Source organism: Oncorhynchus gorbuscha, linkage group LG20 (genome assembly GCF_021184085.1).
Source record: "Oncorhynchus gorbuscha isolate QuinsamMale2020 ecotype Even-year linkage group LG20, OgorEven_v1.0, whole genome shotgun sequence".
NCBI classification, from domain to species: Eukaryota; Metazoa; Chordata; class Actinopteri; order Salmoniformes; family Salmonidae; genus Oncorhynchus; species Oncorhynchus gorbuscha.
The window spans coordinates 15,673,707-15,696,209 of record NC_060192.1 but is presented as its reverse complement, the minus strand read 5'-3'; the positions used below and the strand labels follow the sequence as shown (position 1 = coordinate 15,696,209).

General features: G+C 47.4%; 1 protein-coding gene across 1 annotated transcript in view; it reads right to left on the bottom strand.

Moving 5' to 3' along the window:
• Nucleotides 1–3,181: 3,181 nt before the first annotated feature.
• LOC124006653 (mediator of RNA polymerase II transcription subunit 13-like) overlaps nucleotides 3,182–22,503 on the bottom strand; it is a 120,110-nt gene continuing 100,788 nt past the window's right edge. Inside the window, 26 exon segments of the mRNA XM_046316702.1 lie at nucleotides 3,182–5,288; nucleotides 5,557–5,684; nucleotides 5,804–5,968; nucleotides 7,059–7,210; nucleotides 7,869–8,033; nucleotides 8,601–8,759; nucleotides 9,053–9,195; nucleotides 9,497–9,720; nucleotides 12,414–12,602; nucleotides 12,881–13,139; nucleotides 13,281–13,590; nucleotides 15,495–15,720; nucleotides 15,905–16,140; nucleotides 16,568–16,747; nucleotides 17,179–17,695; nucleotides 17,697–18,014; nucleotides 18,016–18,109; nucleotides 18,303–18,517; nucleotides 19,507–19,724; nucleotides 20,004–20,076; nucleotides 20,256–20,386; nucleotides 20,510–20,585; nucleotides 20,680–20,881; nucleotides 20,981–21,643; nucleotides 21,987–22,091; nucleotides 22,235–22,391. Of these exon segments, the coding sequence (XP_046172658.1) occupies nucleotides 5,156–5,288; nucleotides 5,557–5,684; nucleotides 5,804–5,968; nucleotides 7,059–7,210; nucleotides 7,869–8,033; nucleotides 8,601–8,759; nucleotides 9,053–9,195; nucleotides 9,497–9,720; nucleotides 12,414–12,602; nucleotides 12,881–13,139; nucleotides 13,281–13,590; nucleotides 15,495–15,720; nucleotides 15,905–16,140; nucleotides 16,568–16,747; nucleotides 17,179–17,695; nucleotides 17,697–18,014; nucleotides 18,016–18,109; nucleotides 18,303–18,517; nucleotides 19,507–19,724; nucleotides 20,004–20,076; nucleotides 20,256–20,386; nucleotides 20,510–20,585; nucleotides 20,680–20,881; nucleotides 20,981–21,643; nucleotides 21,987–22,091; nucleotides 22,235–22,391 (5,438 nt within the window). The 3' untranslated portion in view covers nucleotides 3,182–5,155.

Sequence of the window (22,503 nt, the reverse complement as noted above, 5' to 3'; positions counted from 1 at the left end):
CTCTCAGCATGTCTCCCACATAGTCTGTAATATGGAGGGCAGCTCTCAGCATATCTCCCACATAGTCTGCAATATGGAACGCAGCTCTCAATATGTATCCCACATAGCTGTAATATGGAGGGCAGCTCTCAGCATGTCTCCCACATAGTCTCCAATATGGAGGGCAGCTCTCATCATGTCTCCCACATAGTCTGTAATATGCCTGACAGCTCCCAGCATGTCTCCCACATAGTCTGTAATATGGAGGGCAGCTCTCAGCATGTCTCCCACATAGTCTGTAATATTGAGGGCAGCGCTCAGCATGTCTCCCACATAGTCTGTAATATGGAGGGCAGCTCTCAGCATGTTCTCCATGTCATAGTCTGTAATATGGAGGGCAGCTCTCAGCATGTCTCCCACATAGTCTGTAATGTGGAGGGCAGCTTTCAGCATGTCTCCCACATAGTCTGTAATGTGGAGGGCAGCTCTCAGCATGTCTCCCACATAGTCTGTAATATGGAGGGCAGCTCTCAGCATGTCTCCCACTGTAATATGGAGGGCAGCTCTCAGCATGTCTCCCACATAGTCTGTAATATGGAGTCTGTAATATGCCTGACAGCTCCCAGCATGTCTCCCACATAGTCTGTAATATGGAGGGCAGCTCTCAGCATGTCTCCCACATAGTCTGTAATATGGAGGGCAGCTCTCAGCATGTCTCCCACATAGTCTGTAATATGGAGGGCAGCTCTCAGCATATCTCCCACATAGTCTGCAATATGGAACGCAGCTCTCAATATGTCTCCCACATAGCTGTAATATGGAGGGCAGCTCTCATGTCTCCCACATAGTCTGTATATGGAGGGCAGCTCTCAGCATGTCTCCCACATAGTCTGTAATATGGAGGGCAGCTCTCAGCATGTCTCCCACATAGTCTGTAATATGGAGGGCAGCTTTCAGCATGTCTCCCACATAGTCTCAGCATGTCTCCCACATAGTCTGTATGTGGAGGGCAGCTCTCAGCATGTCTCCCACAGGGCAGCTCTCAGCATGTCTCCCACATAGTCTGTAATATGGAGGGCAGCTCTCAGCATGTCTCCCACATAGTCTGTAATGAGAAGGGCAGCTCTCAGCATGTCTCCCACATAGTCTGTAATATGGAGGGCAGCTCTCAGCATGTCTCCCACATAGTCTGTAATATGGAGGGCAGCTCTCAGCATGTCTCCCACATAGTCTGTAATATGGAGGGCAGCTCATGTCTCCCACATAGTCTGTAATATGGAGGGCAGCTCTCAGCATGTCTCCCACATAGTCTGTCTGGAGGGCAGCTCCACACATGTCTCCAAAATGGAGGGCAGCTCTCAGCATGTCTCCCACATAGTCTGTAATATGGAGGGCAGCTCTCAGCATGTCTCCCACATAGCTGTAATGAGAAGGGCAGCTCTCAGCATGTCTCCCACATAATATGTCTGTCTGTAATATGGAGGGCAGCTCTCAGCATGTCTCCCACATAGTCTGTAATATGGAGGGCAGCTCTCAGCATGTCTCCCACATAGTCTGTAATATGGAGGGCAGCTCTCAGCATGTCTCCCACAATAGTCTGTATGTCTCCCATAGTCTGTAGGGAGGGCAGCTCTCAGCATGTCTCCCACATAGTCTGTAATATGGAGGGCAGCTCTCAGCATGTCTCCCACATAGTCTGTAATATGGAGGGCAGTTCTCAGCATGTCTCCCAGCATATGGAGGGCAGCTCCCATGTCTCCCACATAGTCTGTAATATGGAGGGCAGCTCTCAGCATGTCTCCCACATAGTAGTCTGTCTCCCAATATGGAGGGCAGGGCATCTCAGCATGTCTCCCACATAGTCTGGAAATTGGAGGGCAGTTCTCAGCATGTCTCCCACATAGTCTAGAAATTGGAGGGCAGACCTCAGCATGTCTCCCACATAGTCTCCAATATGGAAGGCAGCTCTCAGCATGTCTCCCACATAGTCTGGAAATTGGAGGGCAGTTCTCAGCATGTCTCCCACATAGTCTGGAAATTGGAGGGCAGCTCTCAGCATGTCTCCCACATAGTCTAGCAATTGGAGGGCAGATCTCAGCATGTCTCCCACTCCCACATAGTCTGTAATAGGGCAGCTCTCATGTAATATGGAGGGCAGCTCTCAGGATTTCTTCCACAGTCTCCAATTCTGGAGGGCAGCTCTCAGCATGTCTCCCACATAGTCTCTAATAAGGAGGGCAGCTCTCAGGAATTCTTCCACATAGTTTGTAAAATGGAGGGCAGCTCTCAGCATTTCTCCCACATAGTTTGTAAAATGGAGGGCAGCTCACGGCATTTCTCCCACAGTCTCAAATATGGGAGGGCAGCTCTCAACATGTCTCCCACATAGTCTGTAATATGGAGCGCAGCTCTCAGCATGTCTCCCACATAGTCTGTAATGTGGAGGGCAGCTCTCAGGATTTCTTCCACAGTCTCCAATTCGGAGGGCAGCTCTCAGCATGTCTCCCACATAGTCTATAATATGGAGGGCAGCTCTCAACATGTCTCCCACATAGTCTCTAATAAGGAGGGCAGCTCTCAGGATGTCTCCCACATAGTCTGTAATGTGGAGGGCAGCTCTCAGGATTTCTTCCACATTCTCCAATTCGGAGGGCAGCTCTCAGCATGTCTCCCACATAGTCTGTAATATGGAGGGCAGCTCTCAACATGTCTCCCACATAGTCTGTAATGTGGAGGGCAGCTCTCAGCATGTCTCCCACATAGTCTCCAATAAGGAGGGCAGCTCTCAGGATTGCTTCCACATAGTTTGTAAAATGGAGGGCAGCTCTCAGCATGTCTCCCACATAGTCTCCAATATGGAGGGCAGATGTGATCGGGCGTCTGAGGTGTTGATCCAATTCACAGACCCCTGTGTTGAGAGAACAGAGAGAAAGCATTGAAACATGCTAACAGGCCCTCTCCTCCCCTTCCCTCTTTTCTACTTCAAGGCAGATAGCAGAACATTGGTACACCACACCATTCCAACCACGTGACATATAATCAGTGAGACAACATGGCAATGGAATCAATGTCTGGGACTAATCACGCAGGCTGTCTCAAATTGAATGAGTACTCTGAGTGGCACTGTCCCAAATCATATAAAGATATCAAAAGATTAATGAATCCAGTGTCAAATAGAACACACACACACACTCAAAGGGAATTTATTTGTCAAGAGTTTTAATAATTTACTAAAAAAAGAGTGTAAAAGTCACAGATCTCTTCTCCAAGATTGATCTGTCTCATATTCAAAGTGATGGCAGATGTAACAAATTTGCAAACTTGTCCTCTTTTGTACTTTAGTGTACAAGTATTGGCATTACACCCTTGGCTGTATTTGAATGAGACTTCATATGCATATATTTATATTTGAAAATACTTCATAGTAAATCAAACCGGCGTGAAATGTACAGCCTTGAGAAATTCCCAAAACACAGCTAAAAATTGTATACAAACATGCTAGGAATAGCAGGGCTATTTGAGAGGAGGGGCTCAAGGAATAGGCTTTTCCGATGGTTTGCTTGACATCATTTGGGACCACCACTGAAGTAAAGCATATGAGTTAAATATACAACACCCAAGTAACTCTCAAATACATAACATTGAAGTCTATTGCCTATTTCAAGTTTATTTAGCAGGAGAAGAGAGACACTTTATAAATATATCTTTGCAGTATTGAGAACCTTAACTGAAACGGATTCAATAAAAAGGCTAAAAGTCAACATTTCAATAATTGAAAAAGTTAAAAAGTATAGAACTAAAATGCATTGTCTTTAATAAAAGATGTATACTGTATTTGCCTCTTCAAAAAGAAAGTTATGTATAAACCCCCACCACCATCACCATCATGTGGTTGTTTTAGAGAGGTAATATATATATATATATATTTATATACATATATATATTTGAATTTATATGCATTATATACTATATATAAATATGGCATTTTAACAATTTTTGTTACAATTTCCTTTAAAAGGACAATTTCCATTTCCGACTCAAAGGCGATTGATATTAAATTTGGAAAGGGCCTTGATCATTTTTCTGTGTTCAAAATGATGTTGTAAATATTAAAAATAAGTCTCAATTCTTTGCAAATTATTATTTTTTACACTATAAAGATTTGTCAACTAGTATTCAGTGTGTTCATATCTACAGCAATTACAACTGTCACTTCCAAAAGTAAGGAAAAAGTGTCATTATCAAATGCTTTTCCCCTCATAGGAAATTGTTGTGTTCTTCACCCTCTTATGAATGTTGGTATGAATTTCATTACTAAACTTTGAGTCATTACAACCACAGTTCTATACAAATGTGTCAAATCGAAGGTAAGAAGCTGCTGTGTTGCTGTGGTCATTTGGTTCCCTGGTTGTGCAGTGTGGGGCAGATACAGGACTTTTATTCATGTGACTCCCAGGCTCCCATCCTACATGATTTTGGCTTTTATAGCTCCCAGGGTATCACTGTCATGGCTGGTAAGGGACAAGGTCCAATTCTTCATGCAGGACCATACTGTAATTCACATAGTCCACCCTTTAACATGTCTTCTCCATGGCTTCAAAACATCTTCAGTCTCACAGGAACAGGGTGGAAAGTCCTCCTGTACAACAATGCTGATCTGATAATGACAAGTGTAACACTGAAATGTCCTATTATGACAATAAAAAGGGCATAGTTGGATATCTCCATCTTCTCTCTAGGGTTGTATGTGCCTTTTCAACGTACAATGGTTGTTGGCACATCACCACATCTTACAAGAGACGTTTTCTAAAGGTAAGAATTGCACTAGGCTGGTCTCACGGCTGACCAAACTGTTCATGTTCAAAAGTCTCTGTACTGTACATAGGCGTTTGTTTGTTTTCCCAACCAAGGACCATCTGTTGTTCTCCTGCCACCATTTTGGCCATCAATTCACTGAAATATGGCCACGATTCGATCACAGATCGCATGATAACACCAGGTGTAAAAGGGGTCCATAAATCTAGTCCCATGCGTTCATTCATTAAAAGAAAACAGACCTCCAGCGCTCTCTGGTGACCAGGCAGAGGCATTGCAGGCAGGCAGGCACACATGACCTCAGAGGCCATGGATTGTACAGTACTCAGTTTCCTCAGCTGTCTGTCAGTAAGTCCCATCGCTAGAGCATGTTGAGGATGGCATTGTACATCTGTGTGAGCACGGCCAGGTGGACGGGCAGGCAAGAGCGGCGGTCCTGGGTGGCAGGGTTACACGTCAGCCACGAGAGGGCGTTGTACTGCTCCAACACAAACCTACAGCAGGACGCAAGACATGAGCACCAGGGTTTGGGGTTAGTAAACACATAACATGAACATACATCATAGTAGATGAAGTGTTGTCCTCAACGGCCTACACATGATGCAGGCATACAGCTACTACTTCACCATAGAGGACAAGTCAGTGACAATGACAACCTATGTGTCGGAGTGAGAGAAGAGGAGATGTTGGGGTGTTACACAGTAGGAGAAGGTAGGTTGGGATGGGCAGTGGGTACATGCCATACAGCAGAGACCTACTAACCTGAGCACGTCAGAGGTGGTCTTGGAGTCCAGAGGGTGAGGCGTCCTCTTAGCGGTCTTGTCTGAGCTCGTCTGAGTGGGCTCGTCTGATTGGGCTGTGGCGATGGATATGTGGTGGTGTAGCGATGCCTGGAGGGAGAAAACACACAGTAAGAGGCTAAACACACGCAGACGTACACACACAAAAGAATGAATGCACACGCCCCCCACAGGCACAAACAAAATCAACGAGTTCATGGATCCCTTACCTTGAGGAAGAGTGGACACTGGTTCTGAGCCTGAGGGCAGGAGGCCCAGAACCAGTGAGGCAGGCTGTCGGCCTGGGCAGTGGAGACGTAGTATCCAAGGGCAAGAGGCTGTTGCTTCAGCTCCTCCGGAGGGTTCTCCCTGGACAGAAGCCTCTCTCCCTGACTCTGGAGGAGCACATGGGACAGACGGAACATTAATACTGGGGGCAACATGGCTGCCAACGACCACACAGCTGCTCTATTTTCGACTATAACAGATGTTTGTGGACTGAACATTACAGGTACACCATAGGATTTTAGTTATGGACCATAGCGCCACACCATAACACAGGCAAAACTCACCCCGCTAAAGAGTAACAGGCTGACCACGTGGTTCTAAGTAAATGTAGAAATCTATGTTATTAAATTATTGCACCCACACTGCTCGAGCGCGCCAAAGACCGTCTGAGTTGCCAAGGGCTAAAATAGAAATCAGTTATATTTCTGACGCATATCGCGTTGCAAGTCCTGCCTCTCCCATCTCCTCATTGGTTATACCCACGTGGGAGACTGAAAGACGAATGAGGTCAGTGGCGGTAATGCACCTAATTTATGAAAGTTGTCAATTGCAATATAAAGTCAAGAGAAGAAAAGGCCTGGAAGGAGTAGAGATGACTAGAAACAATTCGGTTGACCATTTTATGTGTGGATTAATTGGCGGAGTAGAGGACCTGCATTTCAGGTAAAATAACAACTCAATGTTTATTTCCCAGGACAAATTAGCTAGCAACAGCAAGCTAGCTAAATAGGACAAATTAGCTAGCAAGTGCAAGCTAACTAGCTAAATTGCCATACATTTTTAATGCGACCTGTCCCCAAATTAATATAATTGGTTCAGAGTTTGTTTTGATATTTTAACCTATGTGTCGTGATCGCATTTGGTGTGGGGGGACAAAATACATTTATGCACGATGGCGCACAGACAGTTTGGGTTCTGTGTAACAGATTCCGTGATAGAAATGTAAGGTCATTTCCAATTGAGCCTGCATACGCAGTGTTTCCCGTGAATGCAATCTCTGCTAAAGCTGGAACATTGCCTTCAAATTGGAATCACACTCTCAAGCTGATTTTCCACGATACAGATTAAATAGGGCCCTCAGTGTTATTTTAAAGCAGGATTCTAGAACATTCCAATGTTCTAGAATCCACCAACAGTATCAGGAAACGTTTTGCATAATTCACATGAATCGAGTCCCAGCCTGGTTCCTGAACTCACCCTGTTATGCTGGAAATGTGAGCTTCCCCCCATGCCAGAGGGGGAGCCAGGGGAGGGTACTGGGGAGGTGTTGGGGGAAGGGTGAAGGTTGAGAATGTCATGTCCTATGTCATTCTCCAGCTCATCGGGGAAAGGCAGGTCGAACATGTCATCTGGAGACAAACACAGTCAGCTATAGAAGTACACATGTAACTTGTCACACACAAGAGGTGTAGTCTACACTGTGTAGTCCAGTGTATCTTCTTCTGAAACCATTAAGGCAGTGACAGTTCCAAAGGGAGCATGCCAACAATCCTTAGACAATTGTGCACCCTGGTGGGTTTTCATTTCTTTTAAATCAGGTTTTTACTTTGGCGGACGTTACTTTTACATCGACATTTGTTCATAAAAACTCACGAATGCAGCTGTTTATGTCAAATGATTTTGTTTCGTAGCCCTGTTTTTCCTGAAATTAAAATGGCAAAACACTTCATTGTGAGGCTAACTAGAAGGGCTGGTCATGCGGATAAATGAAGGTTTGATAAATGAAAAGCCTTTTTTTGCTGGGGCCTCGGGACTGACAGGGATAAAAATAGATAAATAGGTAGGCACTTATGTGTGAACTGCATAGAATAATACATCCAGCAACAGCTACTGTAAGATACTGAGTACACAATACCTAGTTACTGATATTAAACCTTGCGATTTCCAGCTCATATTTTTATTGTCTCTAACATCTAGGTTGTATTGATTAACCTTGCATCTAAATGCACTCTGCACTATGCTCCAGTATGACACTCCCAGTTAGGGAGTCTAATGTGGAGCCCTTACCGGCGTTGTCCTCTGTGGGGTAGGAGCTGGCGGCCAGCTGGGTGGTGGCGGAGGTGGGGAATACCAGGATGTGTGTACAGGAAGCATCCTGAGGAGTATTCAGCTGGGACGTCTGCAGGTTGAGGGCCGTGCTGCGACCAAACACCGAACCCATTGTAACCGCATCTGCACACACAAACAATGTATTATCAATATGTTATGTAAGGTTGCATTGTGATTTACCTCAATAGAGCTTGCGGTGTGTCGGCAAAGAAATCAGTTGAGTGTGCTAAAGTTTCTATTGCTGTGCACAATGTCTTGCAGTGCAGAGTGTCTGTACTGTAAAATCCACTTGGCAGAACCTTGCCATCTCTATTATGTCTGCGTTACCGTGTGCTGTGAAGTGAGTGTGGCAGCACAAAGTGCTCCTTCAATGTGTGGAAGTGTAATGTGTTCCCTGAGTGCAGTAATGTGTCTGCTCCTTGGTGTTGTGCAGAGCTAATCCTCCACACATTACTACTGCCATCTCTACTAAGATCGTACAACCTCTGTACTGTACTGTGCATTGGGGCTAAACACACTGTTACACTGTTCACCCCTGGGTCATAACATGGTGTATCTGCAACCCCAGGGCTCTTAGAGTGAGCTTCTAAAACATCTATTAATTATGTCTATTCCATTTTCCGATCTGAAAGGTACATTAAACACATCATGAGTGGGCCGGCCCAGCGTGCTGATGCTGCTGTTGCTAACCTGGCATCACCACGATGGAGCCCTGGGGCTCCATGGCAACCAGGCAGGCACTGAGGATGGAGGGGGAGTCCGCGGAGGAGATGCCGCACATACGACACGCCTCCTTCAGCTGGCGACTGATGGAGTGGAGGGAGTGCTCCCCCAGGAGAACGCTCCAGTCTGGAGGGAGGGAGGCATGGGAGAGGGGGGGAGAGGGGAGGAGAGAGGGAGAGAGTTAGGTCAATACAGGGAATGGTTCTACAGTCTACTGTCATTTCCTCTGGATCAACTGAAATTATGTTGCTGAAAATATAGAGATTTGAAAAATCTGCCCAAAACAATATCAGTAACAATACCACCAGCTTCAGCTTAACTTAAAACGTTGTCATGATCCACCTTGGAGATTTCTACAGCAAACAGCAAGGGCAATGAGACAGAGTTAGGCATTCTATACTGTTCTATACTGAACTCACCTTTCAGTTCCCCGTGTCCTAGTCTGCCCAGCCGACCAATCACGATCCTCCAGGGCAGTGAGGTCATCTGGATGATGCCGACACACCAGTCCCATAACTTCTGCAGCCCCATCTTCCTGGCCGAGACCTTGGGCCGCCGCACTCTGAAGAGGAGCAGGGAGAGAGGAGAAGAACATTTGGTAATGTCTGCCTAGCATTGCCATAGCATAACCTGTATTAATTCAACAACCAAATAGGTGCATGCTATTCCCCTGCAGATTGTGAAATGCTACAAGTGTCTGACTTTACTCAATTTAATATAGCCTAGCATACTATGAAGACACAATGAAGGACAAAAACGCCCAGGGTATGTTTCATATTATCACACTAGCACATTATCACAACTAGCACATTATCACACACCTCTCCATAGATATCCTCCACTGATTGATTGACTGACTGTACCTGTTGGGCACGTCGATGTTGATGATGCAAGTCTCCAGTAGCTCTCCCTGTTGGTCGGTGCAGGAGACCAGGATCCAGCGCTGGTCGTGGGACAGGCAGTAGCCCACAAACAGCACGTTGTACCTAGGAGGGATCTCTGCCCACACCTCCCCTGGCTCCGGCATCTTGGCACGGGTAGGACCCAGAATGTACGGGGGAGAGTAGCCCTGTAGAGGGCTGGGGTGCTGGGGAGGGAGACAGGGAGAGAGAGAGAGAGAGAGAGAGAGAGAGAGAGAGAGAGAGAGAGAGAGAGAGAGAGAGAGAGAGAGAGAGAGAGAGAGAGAGAGAGAGAGAGAGAGAGAGAGAGAGAGAGAGAGAGAGAGAGAAGAGAAGAGAGAGAAGAGAAGAGAAGAGAAGAGAAGAGAAGAGAAGAGAAGAGAAGAGAAGAGAAGAGAAGAGAGAGAGAGAGAGAGAGAGAGAGAGAGAGAGAGAGAGAGAGAGAGAGAGAGAGAGAGAAGAGAGAGATAGAGAGAGAAGAGAGAGATAGAGAGAGAGAGAGATAAAGAGAGATAAAGAGAGTGGGATTGTGAGAGAGTTGAAGTGTTTATGTACAAGTTAACACAATGAGTCCCACCGGATTTCTAACCCCTTCTAAACATTGTGTGTGATTGTCACATTCACTGGAATAATTATCGGACCAAGATGCAGCGCCATATGGTTTCCACATATTATTTATTAGAAACGCACAAACAACAAAGCAAGAACGAAACAAACAACTAACCGTAACAAAGAGGTGTAACATACACTAACTCAAAAACAACATCCCATAAAACACAGGTGGAAAAAATTGCTACTTAAATATGATCCCCAATTAGAGACAACAATAGCCAGCTGCCTCTAATTGGGAATCATACCAAACACCAACATAGAAAAACTAAACTAGGACCCCACGTAGAAAATAATAACTAGAAAACCCCCCAGTCACGCCCTGACCTACTATACCATAGAAAATAAGGGCTCTCTATGGTCAGAACGTGACAGTGATACCAACCATAAGTCTGTGTGATTACCGGGGACTGCGCTCGAGTTGTGAGACAAGGGCTGATCATGAAGGGGCCTGGGGCCGAGTCTTTTATACTAAATCTGTAGAGTCCAATTGGTTTGAGCTACAAACTACTAAAAGCTGAGAGTCATTTTCAACATGTTCTACTCTATGATGCTCACAAGCTACACAAGAGTGGTTAAAAGGTAAGGAAGGGGTTATTCTACATAGGTCATAGGAAATCCCAGGACATAGTGTCTATAGTACTGTAATTAGCTCACATAGTTGCTGTCAAACTCCAAACGCTTGTCACTGACTAGTTGGCCATTCATTTCCCTGTGAGCAAACAATTTCTGTACTTACAGCATTCATATAAATTCATTTTTTATCATGTTTTTGCTTTGGCGAACCTTATTATTATATTGACATTTGCCATTGAAACTCATGAATGCAACTGTTTATGTCAAGTTGTTTGGCTTTCTACTTTTCCTGAAAATAAAATCGTAAAAAACACTTAATTGGGAGGCTAAATATAAGGGCTGGTAATGTAGATAAATGAAGGTCAGGTAAAAATGAAAAGCCTATTTTTGCTGGAGTCTCGGGACTGATAGGGTTAAAAATAGATGAGAGATGTATAGATAAATGGTTAGGCACTTATGTGTCTAAAGCCTGTGTCTGTTTAAATGGGTGTCCATGTCTCAGCCCCCGGTAATCAGCCCCCGGTAATCACACAGACTTATGGTTGGTCTCACACACAATGCTTAGAAGGGTTTAGGGGTAGCAACACATCTACCACGCTGATCCTCAACACTGGAGCCCCTCAGGGGTGCATGCTCAGTCCCTCCTGTACTCCCTGTTCACCCATGCCTGCATGGCCAGGCACAACTCCCACACCAGAAATTAAGTTTGCAGACGACACAACAGTGGTAGGCCGACAACGATGAGACAGCCTATAGGGAGGAGGTCAGAGACCTGGCCGGGTGGTGGCAGAATAACAACTTCTCCCTAAACGTAATCAAGACAAAGGAGATGATTGTGGACTACAGGAAAAGGAGGACCGAGCACGCCCCCATTCTCATCGACAGGGCTGTACTGGAGCAGGTTGAGAGCTTCAAGTTCCTTAGTGTCCACATCACCAACAAACTATCATGGTCCGAACACATCAAAATAGTCGTGAAGAGGGCACGACCAAACCTATCCCCCCTCAGGAGACTGAAAAGATTTGGCATGGGTCCTCAGATCTTCAAAAGGTTCTACAGCTGCAACATCGAGAGTGTGGTTGCATCACAGCCTGGTACGATAACTGCTCAGTCTCCCACTGCAAGGCACTACAGAGGGTAGTGCGTGCGGGCCAGTACATCACTAGGGCTAAGCTGCCTGCCATCCAGGACCTCTACACCAGGCGGTGTCAGAGGAAGGCCCTAAAAATTGTTACAGATCCCAGCCACCCCAGTCATAGACTGTTCTCTCTACTACCGCATGACAAGCGGTACCGGAGCGCCAAGTCTCGGACCAAAAGGCTTCTCAACAGCTTCTACCCCCAACCCCTCTTCTACGCTGCTGCTACTCTCTGTTTATTATCTATGCATATTCACTTTAACTCTACCTACACGTACATATATCCTCTATTAGCCCGACTAACCGGTGCCCCCGCACATTGACACTGTTCCGGTACCACCTGTATATAGCCTCGCTACTGTTATTTTCAATGTGATTTTACTGTCTTTTTTTGTATTTCTTTACTTATCTATTGTTTACCTAATACCTCTTTTTTTACTTAAAAATTGCACTGTTGGCTAAGGGCTTGTAAGTCAGCATTTCACTGTAAGGTCTACACCTGTTGTATTTGGCACATGTGACAAACAAACTTTGATTTGATTTGATTTGAAACCTTACCTCTGGGCTCTTAAGCACAGATTCTAGGGTGGAGGCGGGGCCGAAACCGGTCAGAGACTTGATGTGTGTCTTTGTGGGTAGGAGGCGTCTGCACTGGGAGTAGGCTGAGAAGGCCAGGGAGCGCAGGTGCTGCAGGTACAGGGGGCTCTCACCACTGGCTGGCTGGAGCAGGTACTGACAAGGCACCACCTGGACAACACATCGGGAATGAATGAACACTGGTATGAGAGCAGCTTGACCTGGGGAGATATTCATTCCTGTTGGTAGAACATGCCAGAATACGTCTGAAATGGAACCCTATTCCGTATATAGTACACTCCATTTGACCAGAGGGCTCTGGTCAAGAGGAGTGCACTATACAGGAATTAGGGTGCTACCCACAGTCTCCGTCTCTTTACAATCTATACAATCATAATATTCAAACGATACAGAAGCTATAGAGAGAACAGTAGGGTATATGAACCTACCTGTAACACCAGAGCTGGTCTCATGCTCTCCGGCAATGTCTTTAGCATCTCTGTGTAGCAACGCATCAGCCCTAGTAACCACACACTGCCCGCCTCCACCTCCTCTCCCTCCTCCTCCTCTCCACCTCCTCCGCCATCCCTCGCTCCGCCTGAGCAGAGGAAGGGGTCCACCACATAGATCACGATGGCCGGGGGGTGGGCGTGGCTATCGGCCGAGTCCGCCAGCGTGGGAATGCCGATTCGTTCTCGCTCCGCCAAACTGGTAAATTAGGAGGAGACATGATTAATATCCCACTATCACAATGACATAGAATACTGAATAATAACATAGAATACTGAATAATAACATAGTAATACAATAGCAATATAGAAGCATATATGCCCTAGCATAGATTTTCACCTCTCAGGGGTCTCTGCTGGCTGGGTGGGTGGTGGTGGTGTGGCATTGGGGTTAGTCTTGGCCTCAGCGGCCCCTCCTTGGGTAATCTCTGCTGGGCCTGGTTGGTCCGAGGCTGCTGCCGTGGGGGTGGGGGTGCTTCCTGAGCTAGGGGCTGCCGCTGGCTCTCCCTCAGCAGGGGCCCCGGGGCCAGAGGGGAGCTGGCTGGAGGAGGGGGCAGGCTGGGCTGAGGAGGGCGTAGGGGCTAAGGGAGGCTGATGCTTGGGGGGTATAAACAGACTACTGTCCAAAGACAGGGCAGACAACTGTGGACCTGGGTGGAGGAAAACAGAGGGGAAGTTAGAGATGAAATGCACAGAGTAGTTTGTGTAATACCAATTTAGTAAGACCTGAAATACACTACATGACAAAAAGTATGTGGACACCTGCTTGTCGAACATCTCATAACAAAATCATGGGCATTAAAATGGAGTTGGTCCCCCCTTTGCTGCTATAACAGCCTCCACTCTTCTGGGAAGGCTTTGCATTCAGCCACAAGAGAATTAGGTGTTTGATGGAGTGAGGCCAGGGCTCTGTGCAGGCCAGTCAAGTTCTTCCACACTGATCTCGACAAACCCTTTCTGAATGAACCTTGCTTTGCACACATGGGCATTGGGGCGGTGTCACGCCTTGGTCATTGTATTTTGTGTTTTTGTTATATGTTTGGGTAGGCCAGGGTGTGACATGGGTTTATATGTTGTTTTTCGTATTGGGGTTTGTAGTATTTGGGATCGCGGCTAATTAGGGGTGTTGTATAGGCTTGGCTGCCTGAGGCGATTCTCAATTGGAGTCAGGTGCTTATCGTTGTCTCTGATTGGGAACCGTATTTAGGTAGCCTGAGTTCGCTTTGTATTTTGTGGGTGTTTGTTCCTATCTCTGTGTTGTAGTCACCAGATAGGCTGTAATTAGTTTCACGTTCCGTTCTGTTGTTTTTGTATTTAGTTCAGTTATTTCATGTACCGCGATACTTTCATTAAAGTCTTGAGTAACCTACACGCTGCATTTCGGTCTGACTCTCTTCATTCAACAGACGAAAGCCGTTACAGGCGGCAGGATAGCCTGGAGGTTAGAGCGTTGGACTAGCAACCGAAAGGTTGCAAGTTCGAATCCCCGAGCTGACAAGGTACAAATCTGTCGTTCTGCCCCTGAACAGGCAGTTAACCCACTGTTCCTAGGCTGTCATTGAAAATAAGAATTTGTTCTTAACTGACTTGCCTAGTAAAATAAAGGTAAAATAAAAAAATTGTCATGCTGAAACAGGAAAGCTCCTTCCCCAAAGTGTTGCCACACAGTTGGAAGCACAGAACTGTCTGGAATGTCACTGTATGCTGTAGAGTTAAGATTTCCCTTCACTGGAACTAAAACAACTGAAAAACAACTGAAAAACAGCCCCAGACCATTATTCCTCCTCCAACAAACTTTACAGTTGGCACTATGCATTGGGGCAGGTAGAGTTCTCCTGGCATCCACCAAACCCAGATTAGTCCATCAGACTGCCAGATGGTGAAGAGTGATTCATCACCCCAGAGAACACGTTTCCACTGCTCCAGAGTCCAATGGTGGCGAGCTTTACACCACTCCAGGCGACGCTTGGCATTGCGCATGGTGATATTAGGCTTGTGTGCGGCTGCTTGGCCATGGAAACACATTTCATGAATCTCCTAACAAACAGTTCTTCTGCTGACGTTGCTTCCACCGGCAGTTTGGAAATCGGTATTGAGTGTTGCAACCGAGGACAGGCGTTTTTTTTACGCGCTACGTGCTTCAACACACAGCGATCCCATTCAGTGAGCTTGTGTGGCCTACCACTCCGCAGCACTTACAGTTGACTGGGGCAGCTCTAGCAGGACAGAAATTTTATGAACTGACTTGATGGAAAGGCATCCTATGACGGTGCCATGTTGAAAGCCACTGAGCTCTTCAGTAAGACCATTCTACTGCCAATGTTTGTCTATGGCGATTGCATGGCTGTGTGCTCAATTGTATACATCTGTCAGCAAAGGTTGTGGCTGAAATAGCCAAATCCACTAATTTCGAGGGGTGTCCACATACATTTGTAGATATAGTGTCTCCACAGAGAGTTAGGTCTATATCACATAAACATCACAAGGGGTGGGTTAATAGGTACAGTAGCATAAACGATAGAATAGAATGCAATCATAAAGCTCAGTTTCTTACCTAGCTGCCTTCTGCAGGCTCGGGCATAGAGTTTAAGTTTTCTGAGGTTGTCGATGTGTTGCTGTCCAGCCCAGGGCCCTGTAAACCACTGATCTATCTGCTCCTCCTCCTGCCTCTCCTTCTCTTTCTCCTTCTCTGTTTCTGTCTCTGTGTCCACTGCCCCCACACGCACCAGGCCATCTCTGGACACCTTGGCCAGGGGTCTGTGTTTCCCCAACCGGCATGTCTGAAAATGGACATAGGCAGGGGTCAAGGGCTATAGATCATATACGCAGTATCTCACCTTGATTGCATACATCTTCACACATTTAAACGTCTATTGGTAATTACTGTATATTCTGAAAGAAATAAGTAAGAATTTCCTGGACAAGAGGGTTTGTGATACAGTAGACGTAGATGACAGGACCTACCTCGTAGACAGCGCTGAGCTCCTGGAAGAAGACCTGTGCCCCAGCCAGTAGGGTGTCAGAGTTGGGGCAGAGCACCAGGAAGGCCACGTCTCTCTGTCCCCCGTACGGTTCCAACAGCAGCTTCTCCCAGAAGGGCAGCGCCAGGGGCGACAGCGCCAGGAAGTTACGGTCGTAGTAGTCGTAGTAGCCCAACAACAGGGTGGGAATAGGCAGAGGCTCTGGCGACTCCTCGGACCCTGGTCAGAAGCAAGATGATGCATGTGAGACATTGTACTGCATTATGGGATGCTTGACTGGACTAGCTAAAGGTCTAATTTTCTAAAATTCTTATTTGATTACATTTCTCATGTCATCCTTTGTACTGGCAATATCAATATAATACAGGGCCTACTCCTACATTGACTTAAGAGCATGATCCAGTAAGGGCTGCTAAGAAACATTGCAAACCAAATCAAATATCTTTGCACTGACAATATTGTTAATATAACGTAGGGCCTACTCTGTCAGGTCGACTTCAAAACTCCTAATCTTAAATTCACATCTCACATCACATGCTGAAATCCAGACGAAAATCAGGCGCAAAGTCATCCACAGTTAATGTGGCTGCTAAAATACACCACAAAGCAAATCACTAGAGACTGAACAGTGTCCCTGGTGGCTTACCGTAGGAGCCCCGTCCAGCCATCTTGTGGAACTGTTGCCATGTGAGCGGTCCTTGTACGTGCTGGATGTTCTCCCAGGTCCGGCCCATCCGTTTCTTCTGGATGGCGTCCTGGAGGTAGGGCTGCAGCGACAGCAGCATACGCACCACGTCCTGGGATGACAGCATACTGATGTCCAGCACTGGGGAGAGACAAGGAGACACACACACACACACACAAAATACATACATTACATAAATACACATTGAACGTCACATCACACAACAGTGCGAAACTAACAAAGAGAAACATGGATTTAAACTTTGAGTGAATGGATTGATCTTGCTTGTTTTTCCATTATAAGAAGAAAAAAGGCATTTGTCTCTATAACTCTGTAATCAGTTCACCACACATAGACATCACCACTGGCACCCTCCTACTACTACACTCTTAGAAAAAAGGGTTCCAAAAGGGTTCAGCCGTCCCCATAGGATAACCCTTTTTGGTTCCAGGTAGAACCCTATGGGGACAGCTGAATTAACTCTTTAAGGTTCTAGGTCGCAACGTTTTTTTCTAAGAGTGTATCATCCCTTGGCATCCTTTTATCATCCCAGCCAGATCACTCCTCCTTACTATTGGTGTGAGGCCAGGAATGTAGAGTGCTGCTCCTCACAACAGCCGGATCTACTTTCCCTCCGGCAGGGTTATCCACGTACTGCTGTCCCTGTACCAGCGCGTTGTAACACTCCACACACGCATCACTGCCATCCGCCCACTGCTTGTCAGCCATCCAGCTCTGGAGCAGGGCCCCCTGGCGGCCATTGCAGGAGCAGGAAGGAGGGAGGTGCATGGAGGCCAGGGAGGAGATGGGCTGGGAGCACTGCTGCTGGAGGAGCACCATAACAGAGGAAGGGGCAGGGGAGGAGTCCTGGGGGCGCTTGGCCCGGGGGTCTCCCATGGGTGGGTCTCTGCGGCAGAGCGCTAGTCTCCTCTCAGCCGCCTGGCCCACCTCTGAGCCCCTCCCAAAGATGTCCAGCTCGTCCTCCAGGAAGAGGCCCGTGCCGTGGGCCAGCCGGCGGTTGACGATGGCGCTGAAGCCGCACATGCAGCGGTACTGGTCCTCAAGCGTGGAGTCGGGGATGTACACGCCCCACGTCGGCGCCCTTCACATTCATGTTGCAGGCGCAGATGCAGCAGCTGTCAAAGTTGCGGTCTTTGAAGACATTGAGGACTGAGTCAGAGAGAAGAAGGGCGGCGTACAGGCTGTGGGCCTCGGGTATTGGGGGGCTGGACGTATGGGGCTCAGCTACTGAGCTCATAGGCAGGCTGGTGGAAGGCGTGGAGGTAGGGGAGCTCAGCTCTGTCCCGGTGCCCTCCTGCTTCACCGAGCCCTGCCCGCTGGCCGTGCCAACGCCTCTGGGGGTGCGGGGGGTACGAGGGGTGGGGACAGAAAAGCGGGGGGGTGGCAGGGGAGGGTGAGGGGAGGATGCCACCGGTGGTGCCCACGGACAGGGCGCTGGCACTCAACTGGGCATACTCCTGGTCCCCAACACTGGGGATGTTGCTGGAGGACAAACACACAAAGAGGAATTGGTGATCAGACAGAGCAAAATACTTATCCCCAAACCTTCAAATGATACTGTCCATAAAAACTCTGCCTTAACATTTTATTGATAGCTGTAAATTTAGTATGGTAACACTTAATAAATATTTTATGAACATCCATCCACCTTTAATAGAACTGGTACAGTACTTACACATATCCATCTCTGATGAATGGGGTGTGATGAGAGGGCGGCAGGGAGGAGTAGTGCTCCATCTTGGGCAACAGGGCCCAGGAAGGCCGGTAGTAACACTGGTCAGGCAACTTGAGGGGGGGCAGACACTGGCTGGGGAGGGTCCGCAGCGGAGCAAACATGGAGCAGCCCATCTGTGGCTGGACGGAGGGGACACGGTACACAAATGAGAAGTCCTGAAGAGGGGGATGGGGAAGGAGAGCTCATTGCAAATGGGTCCCCACAGAAACAGGTCACAATGAGAGACAATTAGCACTTAATTAACACTGTCATGAGTTCAAACAGGCTGTGTGAGATTTGAGGTGTATTGAGAGGTTCAGGTATTTGGTTCCACATACCAGTAAGTCCCCTAGCAGGCCAGGTCAGCAGGTACAGTATAAACATGCTACAGCAACATCAGACAAGATCAAACCAGGCAGTAAGGTTTACATTAAGACTGGTAGGCTGCATAGTGCCCTGTAGCTACTTTATTTTAAAGGCCCAATGCAGATGTTTTTATATCAATTTAAAATAATCTATGGGTAACCTGTAAGTACCTTTTTTGCCAATTTTTCCATAAAAATGGGGAAAAATAGTTTTTTAGCAAATAACTTTTTCTCAAACAATAATTTTGATAAGACTGTCTGGGAGTGGTCTAAGGGGTGAGGCAAAACTGAAAATTAGATGTTATTTTGGGAGAGGTTGGGAACTCTCTTTGTTATTGGATTATTAACTAATTTACCACATGGTGATGTCACCATGGAAAGCTGAAATTCCCGCCCATGCAAACCTGCTGATTAGAAGGTCCTGTGTAGATTATATTTTCAACCAGCAACTATAAGGAAATAACACTGGTAAAAAAAAATCTCACATTTTATGCGTTAGTTTCATCACCTGTTGTACAATATGATACAAAAACAGGAAAACTGAATTTGGACTGCACTGGGCCTTTAAGCCTTTTCACCATTCTATCATTAACCATACCACTAACCATATCTACCAATTTGACAACATCAATAGATTACATGGTGTCACTTTTCATGGGACTCATCTCACTATACAAAGTCAAACATATTATTTTTTAACATGGTAAAGTAAAACATAATTGTCTGTAATCTAAAGTAGTCTTTCTGAACATACTACAGACTTAATCCTGTCCATTCCCTTTGCTTCTGTGATGCCTCACCTTGATGTCCTCAGGTTTGGGACTGGCCATGCCCTCTTCCACCTCCATCCGGTACTCCTGGAGCTGGGTGGAGGACAGGGGGCCCAGGGGGTGGTCGGAGCCCACCGAGGGGGCTGGGGGCTCCTGGCTGGGGGTGTCGCGGTATGTCATGATGGGGGAGAAGGCCGGGTGCTGCTCCAGGGAAGGGGGTGTGGGAAACATGCGCTGGAGGTCTACTGCTGAATGGAGAGAGAGAGAGAGAGAGAGAGAGAGAGAGAGAGAGAGAGAGAGAGAGAGAGAGAGAGAGAGAGAGAGAGAGAGAGAGAGAGAGAGAGAGAGAGAGAGATGGACAGCGAGAGACGGACAGCGAGAGATAAGAGAGACATAGAGTGATGATGTGAGAGAAGGAGTAGAAAAAACAGATGATTTTTCCCAGGTCACGCTAAACTCAGCTAAGATAACATGCATAAGATAACAAACAAACTGCGGATCACGTATACATGTAAAGCTGGACTCACTTGAAGGATAGGGCACAGCCACCCTCCCTTCCCTCCGATCTTCACTTCCTGATACCAGGACCCTGGCTGTGTGCTGGTTGGGGCAAGCAGTTATATTATAAAACACAGATGTAAGTAGCCTTGGATAAAAGTGTTTGCTAAATAATATATATTATGTATTATTGTGTTGTTGACTGTATTACATTTTGTGTAAAGCGGGAATGAAAATGGAACAGATTTTAGACATGCAATAATTCTTAGAATGTTTCTCACCCTAAGTTCCTCCTCATCCTCGTCGAAGATGTTCTCCAGGTCTGAGATGAGGACCACCAGATCAGTCTCCCTGGTTAGAGAAGGGTTTTGGGCTTTGGCCGCCGCATCATCGTCCTGCGGTGAGTCATCATCTAGAAACGCACAAACAAGACCATCAAAGACAACGCTCAGAACACACACTATGATCAATGTGTTGGGGAACATTTTGCATTTAGAATAGAATTTGTATATGGTGTCCACATTCAATTCCTCACCAGCTTTGGGAGCAGAGCTAAAGATGGACATGGCGTCTTTCCCATCAGGCAGTGCACCGTTGCTGATCTCCTCTCCCTGGAAGACAGACACACTTTATTTAATTTCTTCGCCCTTTCTAGCTTGGGTGTCAATCAACAAATGTAACTTTCACTGGTAACAAGAGCCTTACTTTGGGGCCTCTTTTGCTGGGGTCTCTGCCCTGGCCCTTCAGTCTCTTGGAGGTGGGGAAGCTGTACTCGATGTCTCCCTCCTTGAAGTCGTAGGGGTCATCCCCGGGGTCCCCAGGCTGATGCAGGAGACCCAGGGTCTGGATGTGGGCCCTAACACACTCCTCCGAGATCTTGAAGCGCTTCTGTGTCTGCATGAATAGTCTGGAAGGAAATAAGAAAGGAAACTTAGAGTGATCAAGTCTGTGCGTGTGTGTGTCTTTGAATGAGTAATTAATGCACTGATCTCGCTCTCTCTCTCACCTCTTCAGTGCAACTCCCTCAGTGGCCTGCGTCTCTGTCTTTACTTCCACTCTGTCACTGGGGAGCTCTGGAGGCCTGAACTCAGCCTTATCATCCCTGGGAGTCCTGAAGCCCTTCCACCAGCCTGCCCCAGCCTCCCTCTCCCTGGGCCCCAGAGGGGCTGCATACAGAGCCGTCTCACTGGGTTCCATCCCCCCCATCCCTGACGCCCCATCCGGACAGGGGGCCATGCCCACAGAGGTGTCCAGTACCTCAGGGTCCTGTCCCCCCCGTGGATGGGGGCTGAGCGTGGGGGGTAATGGGGAGACAGGGGAGTGGAGCAGGGACTCTGGAGCTTTTCTGCCGGCGGAAAGGGGCTTGGGGTACTTGCAGCTGGGCATGGGATCCAGGGGAGGGTCCAGGCTGACTAGGCCGAGCTGGGACCCTCCAGATGAGTCTTGTTCCAGGCAGGCCTCCTGGCCCACAGAGAGGCGGTGGTGGAAGGGGGTCATGGTGGCGGCTCTCTTCGGCTGTTTGTCGGCTTTCTCGGGTTTGTCCGTGGCCTTGTGCTTGGGCAGGGAGGGAGGGGGGAGGGCCGGGCCAGAGGAGGGGGTGGGGTTGGCACCAGACAGAGGGTTGGCAGAGGAGGTGTTGGTCTGCTGCTGCTGTTTCTGCTGCTTTAACCTTCAGGAAGAGAAACAGGATCAGATGGCAGACAGAACTAGAGTGGCAGGTGAGGATGCGGTTTTTAAAACTTTCCGTATATTGTACACGTTCAACCCGTATTGTACACGTTCAACATATCTGAATCATATCATATAAAAATACCAACATTCAGAAGACAAATATATATATTTTCACCATGTTCACATTATTTCTACACAATCTATTTCAATCTGCTTCACATAAATAGCACTAGACTTTCGGTTAAAAGCAGTGAAATGCCTAAAAATTAAGCCCAGATGTCTAGCTGGCTGGTGCCATGCTGCCGTGCTAAACGGCTGGGGCACTACCCCCAGATGCCAACCTGGAGCAGCTGCATGGTGCCCTCTCCTCTGGGTCGGTGAAGTCCCAGGTGGGCACCCCATTTGGCGCCTCCTTCTTTGGCGTCACGCTACTGGGCCCACTGCATCTATGGGCACACAGAGAGGTGTGAGGGCGCCAGTCGTGTCACCGCACATCAACAATAACAATCCCACAGCAGATGCCAGAAGATAAATAGTGCTTTGCCTGGATCTGGGCCTCGGTTAGCCAGCAGCCAATCTGGACACTCACTTGTGTTGCAGTTGGTTAAGATAACACTCTTTCCACGCCTGATGCACCACCTGATTGGTCAGTTTCTTCCCAGAATGCTTTGGGCTGTTGGTGACCCCCATGGCACTCTCCTGGGCAGGGAGGACGCTGGACACCGTTGTCACAAAGCCACTGTCCGCTGAAATAAACAACAGATGACATTATTCAGTGGAGTTTGCTCCCTTGGGCAAGGCTGTGGGTGGATGTTTTAATAGTGCATAGCAGGAGACACTTTACTAGGGCTCTTCAGC